The sequence below is a fragment of the Rutidosis leptorrhynchoides genome, chromosome 4, assembly GCF_046630445.1.
Source record: "Rutidosis leptorrhynchoides isolate AG116_Rl617_1_P2 chromosome 4, CSIRO_AGI_Rlap_v1, whole genome shotgun sequence".
NCBI classification, from domain to species: Eukaryota; Viridiplantae; Streptophyta; class Magnoliopsida; order Asterales; family Asteraceae; genus Rutidosis; species Rutidosis leptorrhynchoides.
The window spans coordinates 361,678,116-361,693,061 of record NC_092336.1 but is presented as its reverse complement, the minus strand read 5'-3'; the positions used below and the strand labels follow the sequence as shown (position 1 = coordinate 361,693,061).

Here is a 14,946-nt window from a genome sequence, read left to right as displayed (position 1 = left end):
ATGTATTCTCATCCCAAAATATTAGATTTTAAAAGTGGGACTATAACTCACTTTCACAGATTTTTACTTCGTCGAGAAGTAAGACTTGGCCACTGCTGATTCACGAACCTATAACAATATATACATATATATTAAAGTATGTTCAAAATATATTTACAACACTTTTAATATATTTTGATGTTTTAAGTTTATTAAGTCAGCTGTCCTCGTTAGTAACCTACAACTAGTTGTCCACAGTTAGATGTACAGAAATAAATCGATAAATATTGTCTTGAATCAATCCACGACCCAGTGTATACGTATCTCAGTATTGATCACAACTCAAACTATATATATTTTGGAATCAACCTCAACCCTGTATAGCTAACTCCAACATTCACATATAGAGTGTCTATGGTTGTTCCGAAATATATATAGATGTGTCGACATGATAGGTCGAAACATTGTATACGTGTCTATGGTATCTCAAGATTACATAATATACAATACAAGTTGATTAAGTTATGGTTGGAATAGATTTGTTACCAATTTTCACGTAGCTAAAATGAGAAAAATTATCCAATCTTGTTTTACCCATAACTTCTTCATTTTAAATCCGTTTTGAGTGAATTAAATTGCTATGGTTTCATATTGAACTCTATTTTATGAATCTAAATAGAAAAAGTATAGGTTTATAGTCGGAAAAATAAGTTACAAGTCGTTTTTGTAAAGGTAGTCATTTCAGTCAAAAGAACGACGTCTAGATGACCATTATAGAAAACATACTTCCACTTTGAGTTTAACCATAATTTTTGGATATAGTTTCATGTTCATAATAAAAATCATTTTTCTCAGAATAACAACTTTTAAATCAAAGTTTATCATAGTTTTTAATTAACTAACCCAAAACAGCCCGCGGTGTTACTACGACGACGTAAATCCGGTTTTACGGTGTTTTTTGTGTTTTCAGGTTTTAAATCATTAAGTTAGCATATCATATAGATATAGAACATGTGTTTAGTTAATTTTAAAAGTCAAGTTAGAAGGATTAACTTTTGTTTGCGAACAAGTTTAGAATTAACTAAACTATGTTCTAGTGATTACGAGTTTAAACCTTCGAATAAGATAGTTTTATATATATGAATCGAATGATGTTACGAACATCATTACTACCTCAAGTTTAGTAGGTAAACCTACTGGAAGTGACAAGAAATGATCTAGCTTCAAAGGATCTTGGATGGCTTGAAAGTTCTTGAAGTAGGATCATGACACAAAAACAAGTTCAAGTAAGATTTTTACTCGAATTAAGATAGTTTATAGTTATAGAAATTGAATCAAAGTTTGAATATGAATATTACCTTGAATAAGAAATATAACCTACTATATATAACAAAGGTTTCTTGATCTTAGATGATTACTTGGAATGGATTAGAAAGCTTGGAAGTAAATTAGTAAACTTGAAGGGATTTTTGAAGTGTTCTTGAAGTGTTCTTCCTATGATGATTATAGCTTGATTCTTGAAGTGATTTTTGATGAAGATGATGATTAACTACTGGAAAAATACGTTCATAATAGTGTGTGTGTGTGTTGAGAGAGAATTAGAAAGAGAATTGGAAGTGAAATGGAATGAATGATGAGTGGTAATTGGTGAGTGGTGAGTGGGGTTAAAAGGAGTTCTAGTTAGTTGACTAGCTCATGGTAGAAGTTAAAATTGATTATTCATACATGACATAATCAAGAGTGGAATCCCATGCTAGTTCCTATTGGTATATACCCATAGTAAGTACGTTTTGAAGCTGTGTATAATACGGGTAAAAATACGACTAGAATTCTTGATGAAAGAAAAGAATGGGAAAGTAACTGTAACCATTTTCGTTAAGTATGAGTGTTTTGATATATGTCTTGAAGTCTTCCAAAAGTATTTTAATACATCTAAATACACTACATGTATATACATTTTAACTGAGTCGTTAAGTCATCGTTAGTCGTTACATGTAAGTGTTGTTTTGAAACCTTTAAGTTAACGATCTCAATTAATGTTGTTAACCCATTGTTTATTATATCTAATGAGATGTTAAATTATTATATTATCATGATATTATGATATATTAATATATCTTAATATGATATATATACATTTAAATGTCGTTACATCTATAATCGTTACATATATGTCTCGTTTCGAAATCCTTAAGTTAGTAGTCTTGTTTATATGTATATAACTCATTGTTAATATACTTATGGAGATACTTACTTATCATAATCTCATGTTAACCATATGTATATCCATATATATATCGTCATGTCATTTTTACAAGTTTTAACGTTCGTGAATCGCCGGTCAACTTGGGTGGTCAATTGTCTATATGAAACATATTTCAATTAATCAAGTCTTAACAAGTTTGATTGCTTAACATGTTGGAAACATTTAATCATGTAAATATCAATCTCAATTAATATATATAAACATGGAAAAGTTCGGGTCACTACAATAATGACCAAAAATACTTGTCCAGTTTGCAAAGAATCACTTATTCAGTTTGCTAAACGTCATTTATGACCATCAACTTTGTGACCTTTACAAGTGAAAATAGTAAGTTTGTGTACTTCACACAATTTAGTACCAATTTTCTTGACACACATTTAAAGTGACTTCACAAAATGTACCACAATTTAGCACCACAAGTTCGCAGTCAACAATGATGTACCAGATTAGCAGTCAACATAAATATACCAGTTTTAGTAGTCAACATAAACATACCAGTTTTAGCAGTCAACAGTTTCAGTTGCAATATTTTGTTATTTTTTAATTTTGTTTAGAACACTGTTATGACCTGGTAGTACTTTCAGTTGCAACATAAACTGACATGTTTGACCTGTTATGACCTCTTTTTTTATTATTATTATTATGGAACACTGTCATGACCTGTTATGACCTGCAACACTTTCAAATGACCTGTTATGACCTGCAATATTTTTGTTATTGTATTGAACACTGCTATGACCTGGTGTTGACCAGTTTTGACCAATTTCACACCACATCACCAAATGACCTGTTTGACCCAATTGAGCAAATGAGCACTTTGTAATGGTATTTTAGTAAAAAAAAAAAAAAAAAACAATAATCAGTATGTTCTACAATTTGACACATTTTGACTTTATTGACAAAAATAAAAATGGTTTGTTTAGGTATTGACTACTATTTGAAGTGAAAATTGACACAGTTCGACTTTTTTGACAAAATGTCAAATAAAAAAGGGTTTGTTTAGGTATTGGCTGCAATTTGAAGTGTAAATTGACCCAATTTGACTTTATTTGACAAATTGTTAAATGAAAATGGTTTGTTTAGGTACTGACTTCATAAAACCTAAAAAAAAAAAAAAAAAAAAAAAAAAAAAATTCAAAACTTACAGTTCGAATAATTGGGAAGACGTACATATGAGATGATAAATCAAATAAAAAGATAGCGAACGAAAATGTTTACCGACGGAGGACGGTATCTGCCAATGTCTTGGGGATGATGTGAGTGACCTTCTGGAATAGGTGATATTACTGATAATCTTTGAAGGAGGTGGATAGACATTAAATACAGATGAATTAGGTAAGGTAAAACAGTGGAGGTGGTCCCTTTTTTTATTCAAAAAAAAAGTGCAGTCGGATTGCTACAGTAAATCGCTACAGTAGAACAGTGTTTTTGGGGTAGATGGCGAGGCGTGATTGGTAGACTTTGTCCATATTTAGTATATAGTATAATATAATTATTCCTAATTAACTAATGTAAGTAGTTAATTACTTGGGCTTTTACTAATTTGTTGCATACTTACATGGGCTTTTATTATGGACTTGGACTATCAAAGCACACCCTACATTTCTTAATGGACTACTTAGTGAGCCCATCTTATTACTAGTGATTTATTAAGGTTAAACATAGATTAATTAAGTGTTGGAGACAAGAATGTCTCAAGCATGTATGCACCTCTTTCCCATGTAATTAACCTTATACTCTTCCTAGCATACAACACTCTCCCACACTTGAAAGATCAAACTTGACTTCCCCTTTTGGACCCCTAAAACCGTCGGCCATTGGGAGCATGGGAGGGAGTTCAAAAAAAAAATTTGTTTCTTATATGCTAGTATTACTTCATTTTTCACATACCTTCTTACACTTTCTTTTCTCTCAACCTTTTTCTCTCTAATTTGTAAGTAACAACTTTATTTTTCTTTCTTTTTTTTCCTTTAAAAATCACCAAGTATCATCATCAATTTACTTGTTGTTGTTAAAGATCAAACTTTCTAGTCTGTATCTTCATGAATCTTGTTTCTTCCATCTTTTGTTTGATGAGGAATTAATAATAAGGATCTAAGCTTGTTAGCTTATGGTTTTACACTTGAAAAGTTGTAAAGATCTAAAGTTCATAAGCTTTAAGATCTTACTTGTGTTCATGTTTTGGAAACTTAAGGTTTATTTTCTTAAGATCCAAGCTTTGGCTTGAATCTTCTTAAGTATGAAACAAACATGAACTTGTTACTTGTAACTTTAGTTTATTTCTTCCTTTTATAAGTATTTAAATTCGTGATGTATGATTTTGGTCAAGTATTACTAGCTAAACTTGATCTCATTTTTCTTGAAACTAAAGTTTAACTTTGTAATTTCAAGAACATGGAAGTTAAACTTTCTAGTTATAACTTCATACACTTATGTTGGATCTAAGTTTCTATAGCTTATGGTCTTCCAATTTTGTCTAAATCAAAAGCTTATAAGCTTATATACACTCTACAAAAATAAAAATCTAAGTTTCATAACTTATGGTTTATTTAAAGTGAAGATCCAAGTTCTATAACTTAGGGTTTAACTTAAGAACACTAGATCTAGACTTTTTAGTCTAGGATCTTCAAGATCTAACTAAGATCTAAGTTCTACAACTTAAGATCTTGTTTATTTAGTTTACATTTAAGTTTATAGCTTAATATTACTATTAGAACTCATGTATGTGTCGGATCTAAGATCTTGATGTAACTTTGGTTCATCAACCTTCTTACATCCCTTAAATGAGTTGTGCTACATATCTTAGATATACACTAGTGTCATGATGGTCAAAACTTGGTAAATATGATGCAAACACATCAACGAGTTGTACACTTGAAGCTATAAGCATCAAGGATGAGAACCGTGATGAGCATCAAGCACCAAGAATCCACCGGAGCACTTTACTTACAATTTTGTGGATCTGATCAGGCTCCTGGGCTACTGGAAATGTTGATTTCCATATTTTTCGGTTCGAGTAGATGACTTTTCGTTTAAGACTCGTCTTAATCTGACTTACGGTTTAGGATTTATAGCCTTCCGAAAGTCACTACGCCCTTATAACGTTGTGCTGAAATTTCTGACCTACTCGCACTTAAACCATCGCCACGGTCAAACGAAGAAAAGTTTGGTTCTGGAAATTGGTCAGAAACTAGGGGACTCATATACGGAGCCATGGCCACTAGTCTCACCTCATTTCAGTTTGTATAGAGGTCGTGGTGGCTGATCGAAGTCAGCCTTTGTTTCGATCTCTATTCTTGGTTGAAAACTTACTTTACGTTTTACTTATGTTGTTGATGATGATGATACTTAAGACCTAATTTACGTACTTATAAACCTTTGGGAACGATTTACTGACTTAGTAACTTTTGAGTTAGGTTGAGGACCTTTCGGACCAACTACTTGCTTACTTATCTCGTACCGACTTTACTACTTTTCACTGTGAGTTATAGCATCCCTTTTTACTTTAACTATTTTGGGAACTGAGAATACATGCGCTTTTTACGTTTTACATACTATGCACGAGTACTTAAACTTTATATATGTGTGGGTTATACAACGGCATAAACTTTCCCCTTAGCTCGGTAACGTTTAGTCATTGGTTTTGAACCGGTGAACGCGAATCTTAGATATGGATCCATAGGGTTTGACATCCCCACTCGGGCTAGTCGCGCTAGCATTTAACGGGTGTTTAATACTTCTTAAACTTACGCACTCGCCAAGTGTACTTTTAGGGGGTGATATTATGTTAAGTTAGTTACCAAGTACCCACGGTTGAGCATATACTTTTCATACTGTTTTGAAACACTGAAATCTCGTGGCCTACCTTACATTACTGTTACATTTAAACTATAGCTCACCAACATTCGTGTTGACGTTTTTAAGTATGTTTTCTCAGGTGCTTAGAGGTTTGATGCTTCCGCTGTAGTAGTCTTGCTGTGTAGACTCCCGCTGCTTTTGTTAGAGATGTCTCTGCATGAAACGTTTACCTTGCATTAACAAACTATGTTACTTTTAAACAATGATTTGTAATGACCTTCGGGTCTCGTACTTATGTTAATTGCTTATATTCGTAGAAGCTTACTATCGGTTGTAAAACTTTTGATGTTGGTTATGACGTCACCCTTTCTTATGAATGCAAATTTATTTTAAAACAGCATATAGTGTTTGACCTTGTAATGATCCTGTTGTTGATGATCCGTACACGTTAATTTTGTACTGGGCATCACATAAGGCCCACATCTTGTACGAGTAAATAAACTACATACATACATGTATAAATATTCCACTCACCTTATCGCCTAGGTGACGATTTTACAAATCCGCAAGCTTCAACGCAAGGTACTTAATACATTAAGTACACATTCAATACACAAACTAGTTGGACTAGACATCAACATTTAACACTTGTGCATTTAATGACCCATTTGCATTAAATGACCCGTTCACACCAAAACCGCCCATTTAAGGTCAAGACTTGTCATAAATCACTAAAAGCTAGTGATTAAAGTCTCACAACACCAACTAACACAAACTTAGGGTATTTCCTACCCATCTTACCCAACTAGGTCAACCATTACCCATTTGACCCATTTTAACATTTAGACTTATAATTTGGTCAAACTTGAACCCATTAACCACCTTTCTCTAACTCACAAGTGTATTAGTGATTTACAAGACAATTAATACTTACAAACATCAAATTACAAGACCAAACTCTAGATTACAAAACCTTAGGGTTTCCTTACATCAATTTAACCCAAATTCACCCATTTAACCCCTAAATGGGTCTTACAAGCCTTAAATGAACAAACCCTAGCCATAAATCAAATTAAACTCAAAACACGGAGTTAAGACTTACCAACACTATCACAACGTAGCTAGAGGCGTAGGGAACAACTTTAAAACTCTGGCTCGGGCGAGATTCGGCCTTCTTCTTCCCCAAAGTGAGCTCTCTCTCACTAAAACTCAATCTCTCTCTCTCTAGAATTTAATTGGTGAAGGTGAAGGAGTGTTTTATGAGTTAGGATAGGGTTGTATCAGTTTTTAGACTCCCAAAACCGTTCACCATGTAAAAAGACCAAAACACCCCAAAAGATCCCATTTAAAACGGGTTAAAATAGTCAATACAACGACTTTGTCGCGTTTCGCGACACCCTGTCGCGTCACGCGACAACTCAAACGCGACACTCTTAAATCAAACGCGATAAACAAGACAGGAGGCCAGTTTCTGAAGTCGTCGCGTTTTGGTCAAACCCATCGCGATCCGCGATTGCCTGGGACGTGACATAGTAGCCTTAAACGCGATGATACCAGTTCTTAGAAGTTCAGGGACTGAAGTACAGATTCTGATTCTGATGTAAAATCTGAAAATGCATAAGTGTTAGGTAGACTTTCAGTGACACTTTCTGAAGCACACTTTTACTGGCATTTTCTACTGACACTTTCTGGCGACACTTTCTGATGTATTAAAAATTCAGGGTGTTACAATAGAACATGATGTAGAAAAGCATGTAGAACATGCTGTTCTACACTTGTTCTACATCAATTCTCATCAAATTAAGTTAGGGTTTAGATTTAGGGTTTTAGGGTTTAAATTTTAGGGTTTAGGGTTTAGATTTTAGGGTTTAGGGTTTAGTTTTAAGGTTTAGAATGAGTTTTTTACACGAACGGTTTAGAGTTTAGGGTTTAGGGTTTACGGAGTAAACCCGAAAACCCTAAACTCTAAATCGGGCTAAATCAAAAAGAAAAAAGTTGATTTTCAACATAACATGAGTAATTCGAACAAAAAATGAGTAATTCAAACCAATTTTCATTCTACAATTTTGTAGAACCGAACCAAAAGATTGTAGAACCGAACAAAAATTCAGGCGGGCGAATAAAATTGCTCCAAATCGAACGAATTTTTGTTCTACAATTTTATAGAACCGAACACAGAAGGTAGAATTGTTCGACCCAATTTTTTTTGTTCGCCCGCCAGAACTTTTGTTCGAATTTCTATGTTTTTGTTCGTCCGCAAGTTCTCAGAGTTCTCACAGTACAAGAGTTCTCAGTGGATCCCTCCACTATATATATATATATATATATATATATATATATATATATATATATATATATATATATATATATATATATATATATATATATATATATATATATATGAGGATAGATTGATCAATTTTCTTGGAACAAGAAATAATGATGGGTTTTTAGTTAGAAGAATAAGATTTACCTTTTAGTTAGAAGAAAGAATGTAAACTATGATTAGGGTATGGAGTAACGATAAGGTGGTTAAAGGAATTTCGCAACTATATTTAACTTTCGTGATGTTTCAATATGATTACTTGTGTAAATGAGTCGAGCTATTCGCGAGGTACTCGAATTTTACTCGTTAAAAACTCGATTCGAACCGAGATTAAACGAGCTCGAGTTCGAACTTGAACTTATATTGAAGCTCGTTTAGTAAACGAGCCCGAGCTCGAAGCTTCCTATCTCGAGCTCAAACAAGCTTGCGAGCGTAAACGAGTATTTTCGTTTATATACACTAAATATTATTTTTGTAATATATGATATATAAATATATAAATATAATTATATAATAATAATTTTATTTTATATATTATTAATAGTTAAAATAATACTAATATATCTTATTATATGTGGATGAAATTGACAAAAACAATAAATATGAATATAATTAATTTAAATAATATATTTAAACATAAGTTTATTACTTATTGAGTCGAGCACTAGTTTGTAAAAAAATCAAACGAGTTGAGCTCGCACTATGTGAAATTTAAACGAGCCTAGCCCAGGTCAAGCTCGGCTCGACTCTTTTAGACTCCTAGTTTCAACTATATTAAGAAGTCAAGGCGTGTGATAACGTACGTGTTTGAAAATAATACTATGTATGTCCAATATTTATTGTCCGCTTCTTTGTGGATTGTCCTAACTTAATTGTCCACTTCTATAAATATATTAGAATATTAAGGTAAAGTTGTTATATATTTTCATGTAAAATAAAAGGTCGATAAAAAGTGAAAGATAAAACTAAAAAGTTAACAAAAAGTGCGTATAATTATTTTTTCTTAAACTGTATAATCTTCGTTAAAAGTGCAAATCTGCAATACATATGTTAACAATAACTTTTAAATTTGTCGTTATAAAAGTTTAACAAAAACGAGTCATGAGTCCCTGACCCAACAAAGCTTAGTATTTGCGTTTACCCTTAATATCCATATGGAGTCAGTTTCCAAAAAGTACACGCAAATTGAAAATTTGTTTATTAGTTAAACTTCGACGAAATGAAAATTTCATATATTCCGTTCTGGTCATAAGAGACAACAAAATAATGATAAAATTAGACTTTTTATGTATATATAAATATAGATAAATTAAATATTAAAACCTAGTAATATAAACATCAACCAAGGCCGGCCTAACAAATTTTGATGAATATCTATCTATAATATCTAATTCAATGAAAAACAATACTGTGGACAAGGCAAATAGACAGAAAAATATAACATAAATTACCTAAATTCTCAAAATAAGTAATATTAACTTTCATATAAATTCAAAGTTCGATAGAAGTAAATAAAAGATAATGCTATAATTATTTTAAAAGTTACAGCGTTCATTTAATTTTTCGTTCAAACTACAACAATTAAACATAAAATTCTATACAGAAGTACTGGTCCTAACTGATCATGAAGCTTTTTAATCCCTTCCTGCAACCATCTATAGTGACTGAAGTATACTGGGGCAGTTACTTAAAGGAACATTCCTTGCATATACGCATCGAAGTTATCCTCATAGTCATCTTTATCATCACATGTTGAAGTAGAAGACCGAACTTTCCCTAACAACAGACAACAGAAGTGTTAGCTAATGGCACTCGAACAGTACATTTGTCGGTGTAAAGTAAATAGATGATCGACATAATAATATTTTATACTAAACCTTTGGCCCTATCATTAGCCTTGGCCGTATCTTCATCTGTTTCCTCCCTTTCTCTGAAAAATTCAAAACAAAATACAAGTTAATTAAAGATCAAGATAAACCATTTTGTTAAAACACACCAAAATCAAGAGACCATAGACATACCTTTTCTTTCGGTGCTCTTCCTTTTCCCTTATTTTCTCTTCTTCCTTTTCTCTTATTCTTTCTTCCCTCTCCTTTTCTTTCAATTTTCTGTACAGAAGTTTCTTTGCACAACTAAAAAACAGATGAATCAAACAATTATCCCGGAAACTACAAATATTGTACATATATATATTAGATATATAATAATTTAGGATTAGGATACAGTGGTAGAAAGCTATTCAATATTCAATACTCTATTTATTTTAATATTTTTAGCTTCCAACGTTTGATAAATGATGCAATGGCAGTAACTTCCAATATACCTACCAACAATAGAAGATAAAGCTTCTACAGTTTGCAAAATATAAAAATCTAAAAGGTTCGATGACAGAAGTTTTCATTGATCAAGCCACAACATCTATTAAGTAGCGAAACAGGATGCCAATAAAAACATAAATAAAGAACATGTGTGTCATAGAAGAAAACCTGTCACAAGCTACCAACTTCACGAGAGCCTGTTTGTTTTCTCCAGCTTCAAAATAAGCAAAATTCACCTGCAAAGAGAACAATCAAATCGTTATTACCATACAAGAATCATTTCTTAAATAGAGTACTCCTATTTACTAATTTGTAGACCACAATTTAGAAAAAAGAAAGATGATTTCCAACAAAAGTATGCAGGAACTTAATTATATAAATTATTATTCTTTCTGATACATTGAGCACGGACTAATTCATACTCCGGAGCCATGTCAGATGACACTTTTTACACAACAACAACAACAACATTACCCAATCGATCATAATCCTACCCAAAAGGCACCCTTGTACATATAAATATCTATCTACCTAGAAAAACCTAATATATAGAACATATCAGTCTACCTAAAGACACCCTACTCATCTATTATCAGCCTACTAAAATACCTATATATAGGTATATCTCTATCGACCTCAGATCACACTTTTTAAAGATGACTATATGAAAAACATACCTCGTAGCTTGCTAAACCTTCTTGTTCATTGCAATGTTTGTTACCACACACAAACTGCCCTGACAGTCAACAGCAAGAATATTAAAGCCCATTATGTACTTCTTGTATGATCATCAGTAAACTGACATATCTTGCAAAGTGTTTAAAAACAATGAACGATATAACTTGCAATCAATTAAGAAAGAGCAATGTTCTCTAAAATGAAGCCTAATGAGTAATGACCAGAGCTTAAGCTACAGGCCAAGTTTTATACGTCATGTAACACCTATCAAGTTTCATTAAAATTTGAAAATGAATATGGTATTTATTAGATATTTACCTTCAGTGATCAAGATAAGTAGCAAGTAATATTGTAATAACTAATATACTAACGTAATACAAATAAAAAACATATACATAGTAAAAATGTCATAAGTACCTTTGCCAGATGTTACTTCTTTCTCAGTCCTCCACCTCAATCCAATCTGAAAAGATTCAAATAGTCACAGCAAATCCCGCCAATAAAACATGTCATGATATTCAGAATTTTCAATATGTTGATGATTAAGTCAATTAAAAATCTTCAATGTGATCTACGTTAAAGTGAAATAGCACAACAATATCTTACATACAAATGGTTGTTACAATGTTAGTTACCTTTCCTGTCTTATAATGTGACATGTCAGCAATGCAATATCTTTAGACAAGTTAAAGGAAGTGCCAAACATCTATAATATATAATCACATTCAAATTCTTATACGTATGTAAGTGCAAAAATCTAACATGAGACCTACTTCCAAAGGATACTCTTTAAATAGCTTATCATAGTAACGTTTCACCAGCCTTTGTTCCCATGACGTGTCCATATCATCTTCCTCTGAACGTATGAACCTTTAACAAACAAACCAATGTTATACGCCATAGGATGCTAACAAACACCATTTCAATTGATTATGTAAGTCAAATCAGATACACCAAAATGAAAAATGTGAAGATCAGTGAATTGAAAAATTAGCTAAAGCAATAGGGAGTTAAGGGTGGTCAATCACAATCAAAGGAAGGCAAACAATACTCGAGACTTAAATGAAACCAAGATCTTGTATGACATTTACATTAGAAATTGAACATGTACTAAGGTTGAGACATAACGGTCTGTATATATCTTCAAATTGAAAAGGGAATTTTTGATTTTTCATTCAGATGGAGAATATAACAAAAAAACTATTTAGATGATTATGGGCAGCCAGGTACTCTCTTCTAACTGTAAATAAATAATCAGCAGTAACATGGCCCTCAAAAAGAACCCTAATAACTTTTTGTTGAAGAAGCATCACCACACAATACCGATTATCTGATTCTATACAAAACTTTATATATGTTTGTATACAATTGCTTGCCTAATGGTATTACACCAAATGCCAGAAATCATTTTTATTGGAAAGAAACCCAAATAAAACAGATACCCAAAAATAACAAAATCATAATAAGACTGGAGAAAAAAAGATGCATATTCAAGAACGGAAGAAACGAAAATGAGAAGATGAACTTACCGATAACCTTCTCTAAGAGTGTCTTGATCAGTTTTTATTGGTAATTTTTCTTGTTTTTGTCTCTCATCCTCATAAAAGCTAGCTGAAAAGCAACAAATCATTGCCACAAAGGTTCCAACGTGCTTTAAAGAAAAGAAACAACAACTGCCTTAACGCAAATAAAAGTTCAATGAAGACACTATCAACAACTCTAACTAATAATAGATTGATAAAAAATAGCATAAATAATAAGGCCGAACAATCCAAACGAGAGACGCAAACTTCATTCAAATTTTATCAAAATTTAATAATATACATACTCAAGATGCAACTAAAATTGATGTACACCATACACCATATTTAGTGATGTCAAGATGAAAGAATGTATGAATGATAGTAGCCCCCTACCTTCGCTTACTCGGAGGGAATTGTTCATCATCCATTTATTTTACGACACCAGGATTTCGCAAATAAAAAGCTCATCATTCACGCACTTCCTTGGTGTCCAAATCAAATGTATTTTAATCTAATGTAGATAACAAATGCACTAATCTTTTGCATGTTTTTGGCTAAGCTTAACCTTTTCAGCATATTTTCTCCCAAATACACGCACATTTTCGAAGACATATATAATGCAATAAGCTATTAAGAACCCTAAAATGAAAAATTCATAGCTCATGACGGATAAATACATATTCTATATCTCTATATATTATCATTATTAATTATATTTAATATTTATATATATAATTACAATAATAATAAATGTAATAATGTAAATGATGATAATAATAATAATGAAATTGATTGTGAAACTAACCATAATCTTTGAGAAACTTTTTGTGACGATCGTATGCATTGAGCCCTAATATATGAGCTTGATACTGCCTGCGCACACAGACGAAAATTATTAAGCTTAAATAAGGATATAAATAGATAAATAAATAAATCGAATGCAAAAGAAAAGGTGAGAATCGCACTGTTTTTTTTCTTCCTTGTCGAAAATTGCAGCCCTAATTGAGCCAAATGAAGCCATTTTCATGCTTTTCGCAATGAACCCTAGGTTTTAGTAGGTTTAGCGAATTACAATAACAGTCCCCGTAGTTTTATTGAACTTCCACTTACGAGCTAAACTTGGTTTTCTTGTAAAATAAGCACCAAATTTTACAGAAACTTCAATTTTAGTTCTACCTCTCAATTTAGTACACTGTTTTTTTAACCCAAAGCCACAATGTTACGGATAACGAGGATTGAACTTGAGTCTCAACCACCAAACTACTTTAGAGTTTTTTTTTTTTTTTTTAACACAAAAGAAGGTTCATTAAAAAAGAAACCTCCATATTCAATGATAGTGCACCCATATTCAATATGTTTATTTGTGACATTTAAATAATTAAGATAATGAATAATGATAATGATAACCATAATATTAAACCATTTAACAATTTAACAAACTGTGTTAAAACATTCATAATAAAATTACACTTTTAACCAATCATCACATGCGTTACCTTTAATATTGTACTTAAATTATATGCTAAGACCACTCTTATCCATGACACCCGTCATGGAACCACATTGATGCCACATCAACGCCACCTCAGCAGCTTCTTCCAACCACATTCACTAACATCTATCACACACACCATATTGACCCCACTTCCAATATTAATTATTTTATTATTCTTATTTATTATTATTATTATTATTATTATTATTATTTATATTTAAAAAAAAATATTCAATCTCAAACGGCTATAAAATGAACCGTTTTTTCTTTTAAAACGGCTAGTTTTTCATACTCTATATATAAACAACCATTCACAACTCCTCATACACCATTCTTCATCTTCTTCTTTCTCAAACTCAAACTCAAACAACTCAAGCAAAAAAAAAAAAATGTTGACTACTCCCCCCATGATTGTTTCGTTCAACGTTTACTACGATGGTAGTTTCGATTCGGAGTACAAAGTGTATGATTACGCTAGTGGAAAAAAGGTTACGTTTGCCGAAATCGACATTCGTGACATCGGGTTAGAAACTTTATTAGCTTTCTTGAAGCAAAGCGTACCC

At 32.0% G+C, this 14,946-nt stretch overlaps 1 protein-coding gene across 1 annotated transcript; it reads right to left on the bottom strand.

The window, feature by feature from the left end:
• Positions 1–9,858: 9,858 nt before the first annotated feature.
• LOC139843814 (uncharacterized) lies at positions 9,859–13,909 on the bottom strand. The gene is made up of 11 exons (XM_071833970.1): positions 13,854–13,909; positions 13,694–13,761; positions 12,895–12,976; positions 12,152–12,235; positions 12,001–12,040; positions 11,783–11,828; positions 11,365–11,423; positions 10,856–10,923; positions 10,391–10,501; positions 10,247–10,299; positions 9,859–10,145 (listed from the first exon to the last, which is right to left on the bottom strand). Exons 1-11 carry the CDS (start codon positions 13,907–13,909, stop codon positions 10,057–10,059), a joined length of 756 nt encoding a protein of 251 aa, XP_071690071.1. The 3' UTR covers positions 9,859–10,056.
• Between the last annotated feature and the right edge of the window lie 1,037 nt (positions 13,910–14,946).